Source organism: Pteropus vampyrus, unplaced genomic scaffold (genome assembly GCF_000151845.1).
Source record: "Pteropus vampyrus isolate Shadow unplaced genomic scaffold, Pvam_2.0 Scaffold398, whole genome shotgun sequence".
In the NCBI taxonomy this organism is placed as follows: domain Eukaryota; kingdom Metazoa; phylum Chordata; class Mammalia; order Chiroptera; family Pteropodidae; genus Pteropus; species Pteropus vampyrus.
This window is the reverse complement of record NW_011889179.1, coordinates 314,529-318,867: the sequence shown is the minus strand read 5'-3', so window position 1 is coordinate 318,867 and position 4,339 is coordinate 314,529. Positions and strand designations below refer to the sequence as shown.

Below are 4,339 nucleotides of genomic sequence, written 5' to 3'. Positions count from 1 at the left end.
GCCTCCTCTCCTCCCCTCCTCTGTCCCGTCCCACCTCACGGCCTTCCTCATCTGCTAGCCTCAGCCCAGCAGGGTGCTCCCCACACCAGGCCCCAGCCCTCCACCTTCCAGCGTTTTAATTAAGAACGACCGGACTTCAGAGCTGTGAAGGTTCTTCAAGGTCAGTGGACTAACCAAGCGTAGGCTGGGCCTGGGACCTGGAGCTCGTGTCCCATGGCAGTACCTCCCCGGGAGCCTGCCTCTGCTCTCTGCCACATTCTCCCAGGAGCAGCTCTGATAGTGCGGGGAGGCGGCTGTCTCCTTCAACGCCAGGACATGTGCTACTTGGGGCAATGAAGACGCTCTCACGGAAATGCAAGATGGTGGGTGGGGTTCCTGCCCCACAGCCTCAGACCACAGTCTCTGTGAGTGAGGGCTGGGCCAGCCCGGATGCCCAGGTGGAACCTTCCGGAAAGACTAAGCACATCGTTGACCGGTATGGTAGCCACCAGACACACGTCGCTATTTAAACTTAACTTATTCAAGTAAAATTCAAAATTGGGTTCCTCAGTTGCACCAGCCACATTTCAAGTGCTCATGGCCACATGTGGCCAGTGGCTGCCTTGGATGGTACATATATAAACATTTCCATCTTCCCAGAAAGTTCTAGTGGAAGGCTCTGACTTGGAGCATCTCATAATCAGAGGAAGATAGAATGCTGGTGACGGAGCGATAGTTGGGAAGCCCGAGAGAAAATTATAATGTTAGCGAGGATATTAAGGATGGGAAAATGTTTCTTTGCATGTTACGATATTTGTCGAAATGTTTGAAAATCCTGTTAGGATGTTTGTATGTATATTAGATATAAAAATAACTGCTAAATAATGGATGTTATCTATTAGAATATTATTGTTCTATAGTTTTGGTAAAATTTTTTGTGAGACTATTAGGTTATTAATTGTTAGAATGTTAAAATAATTTCAATGGCATATTTGTGGTTTACAATAACTTTTTAAACAGAATTTAGGTGATTACAAATCTGGTTAGAACATTTGTTACAAGATTACATTTAACTTGTTTTCTAAAATGTTAAATTTTGGTTAAAGTTCTGGTATTTAGAATGTGAAGAAATTCAACTTGAAATGGTGATTAGACTCTTAGAATCCTAGAATGCTACAATTTCAGGATTGGTAAGTACTTTTGAGATGTCTGTCTTTAACCCAAGGCATGAATGAATATGAGCTGGAGGTGGCTGTGACGGGAGAATTCGTGGTGGTGACGGTGATGATGGTGGTGATGATGGTGGTGATGGTGACGGTGATGACGGTGATGATGATGGTGGTGATGGTGATGTGGTGGTGGTGACGGTGGTGATAGTGACGTGGTGATGGTGACGGTGGTGGTGGTGATGGTGACGGTGATGATGGTGACATGACGGTGGTGACGGTGGTGATGGTGACGGTGGTGATGGTGATGGTGACGGTGGTGATGATGGTGATGGTGGTGATAGTGACGTGGTGATGGTGACGGTGACGATGGTGACGGTGGTGATGGTGATAGTGGTGGTGGTGGTGACGGTGATGGTGGTGACGGTGGTGATGGTGGTGTTGGTGATGGTGGTGGTGGTGGTGGTGGTGATGGTGATGATGGTGACGGTGGTGATGGTGACGGTGGTGATGGTCATGGTGATGATGGTGGTGATGGTGACGGTAGTAATGGTGGTGATGGTGGTGGTGATGGTGGTGGTGGTGATGGTGGTGATGGTGGTGATGATGGTGGTGATGGTGGTGATGATGGTGGTGATGGTGGTGGTGGTGGTGGTGATGGTATAGTATATCTCAGCCAAATGGGAATCGAGGACAGACTTGGGACTAGAACTCAGGTCTATTCTCCAGCCCAAACTGTCCTAGATCTGCCATTCCTTGATCAGCAGACCCTCTCATCCTCTTCCCGCTCTGTGCTCCTGTTTGTCACCGTCTCTTGTCCAAGGAGAGCCAGAGCTGAACACACATTCTCTGTTCAGGGGCAGTGCAGGGTGGGGCAGACTTCTTAGGCCCTGGACACTATGCTCCTAGTCACTTGGTCCACCCGAGGGCCTGAATGCTCTGAGGTCCCTTTACTAATGGTCCGCACTGAGCTGGTGGCTGGTGGAACCTGCCCTTCCTGCCCTTTCTTGGCTCCCAGCCCAGGTGCTTTGGCACAAATTGAAGCCAGGCCAGGTTTTCCCATGTGGCCCCGACAACTGATGTGTTGGCTTCTGAGCTTTAGATTTTCTATACTAAATTTCCGATGTGGCCTTGACATTGACAGCTCACTGCAGCGGCAGAGAATGTGGGTTCTGGAGTCGGCCAGGACGACATTCAGATCCACTGGGTCTGTGCTAGCTGTGTGCTGCCCCTTCATCACCATCTGGTTCAATCTGGTTCAACCTAATAGGTGTTTATTGAAGGCTGGTTCTACCACCAGGCCCTGCACTGGGCCCTGGCAAGACCCAGCTTCTGGCCTGGAGTGCTTGCTCAAGGCCTAACAGGGAAGACTGACAAGCACCCCGAGTACAGGGTCTTCATTAGCCATGGTTCCACACCGAGAATGGGCAAGCCACGGTCACCTCGTCAGAGATGTCATGACTGACCACTCAGAACACGAGGCTCCATGCCTCGCTGTCTGCCCGGTCTGCGCCAGCATCCAGCCCACGCCCTGCGCTCGGCCTGGCTCATCTTCAGAAGGGAACACGATTCAAATCAGATACAAAATGACACAAAGATATGGGATTTCACCGCAGCGACGAAAGGAACGCTGGAGTCCGCTGGACTCCTCCCCAAACCACTGACCAAGGAGGAGCTGGCTAAGGTAGACCAGATGACGGCAAGAGAGGGCGACGAGTTATGCCTTCAAAGGAGGGGGGCTTGGCTTTCAGAGGGTTAAGAGAGGCCCCTGGGAAATGAGGAGGGCAGGAATATTTCTGGGGAGCGGTCATCCTGCACCAATCGGACTCGAGGGAGGGACGTCAGACATGCCTCAGAGAACACATACGATGGCAGCCACCCTGAGAGTGACAATTATTGGGTGCTCATGGTGGCCGGGATGTCACTAGCATCGCTTTCACGGAGGAAGATGAGGCTCAGAGCAAAGCGAGAGACGGAGTTGGGACTCAAGCCTGGGCTGCTGACCTCAGGGTCTGTCCCCAGCCCCTCCCTCCAACGTCCCCTTTCCCAACTGTCCTGTCCCAGGCCGGGAGCCGGGGACTTCTTCAAATGCTCTCAGTGAACCACCAAAGATGCCGGCCAGATCCTGGCCTTGGTTTTAATACTGATACTCTGTCTGACCCAGGCGCTGACCTTCGGGGTCTAGCCAGGCCACACTGGCAGCCGGAACCCTGTCAGAGGGAGTGGCGGTGGGGGTCGGAGCAGAGCATGACCACGCGCCCCCACCCGGACCGGCCCACAGTTCTAAGGGCTTTGACCTTGATGACTTGGGAGCTGCCCAGCTGGAAGATTTGGTCCTTCTGGAACACCACCTCCTGGGAGGCGGGGGGAGTGGCCTTCTGGTCTCCGCTGCTCCAGAGTGGGGCTTCATCCTCGCTGGCCTGGGAAAGCTGCTCTGGGGCCAGAGTCTTCGCCTTCGAAGCCTCTGCTGGCCAGGGGTGGCATTGGGCAAGGGTGAGGGTGGGACAAAGGCCGGCTTGGGGTCTAGACTGGGACAGGCAGGAGTGAGGGCGGGGCCACTGGTGGTCAGGGTCAGGCCTGTGCCCACTGGGCGAGTCCATCACAGGGCTATGGTTGAGGTTAGAGGTGGGTTTGGGGGGACGTGAGTTCGGCAGTGCTGGTGTGGGTTTGGCGGAGGCTTCCGATGGGGCGGGGGTGAGTCTGCCACGGGCAGGCGGAGGCTCACCTCTCTGGCGCAGCAGGAGGCAGTAAAGATGGCCCAACCCTTCCAGGCTAGAGCGCTGGGTGGCCACGTCCGGGTCCTGGCACAGAATCCCCAGCATGCCCATCAGCTGCCCCATCCATCTGAAGTCGTTGTTTGGCTGTGGGGACAGGGCAGGGGAACCACTGAAGGCAGAGCGCACCCACGGAGCCCCCACCCGGCCGCGTGCTCAGCCCGGCACGTCGGTGTCAGGACGGGTGCCCTCAAAGTGTGCGGGACGGCTGGGACCGGGATTAGGGCAAAATTTAAGGGGTGGCCAAAAAACTCAGAAATTAAGAGAAATAATACTTCCATGTAATATTTAGAAAAATCAAAATGAATGGAAAGAATCACGATGAACAGGGTTTCAAAACTAAATAAAGACAGCATCCCACCCTATACTTCTAAGACCGTGCCTCACCCCAATCCCAGACCTGGTTCCAACAAAACTTTA

The 4,339-nt window shown here is 53.5% G+C and overlaps 1 protein-coding gene across 1 annotated transcript in view; it reads right to left on the bottom strand.

Annotated features, from left to right (window-relative positions):
- Positions 1-4,339, bottom strand: part of MROH5 (maestro heat like repeat family member 5) — a 44,513-nt gene that overhangs the window by 20,569 nt on the left and 19,605 nt on the right. Inside the window, exons 16-17 of the mRNA XM_011380627.1 lie at positions 3,871-4,006; positions 3,411-3,612 (exon numbers count right to left, since the gene is read on the bottom strand). Of these exons, the coding sequence (XP_011378929.1) occupies positions 3,411-3,612; positions 3,871-4,006 (338 nt within the window). The remainder of the gene's footprint in view (positions 1-3,410; positions 3,613-3,870; positions 4,007-4,339) is intronic.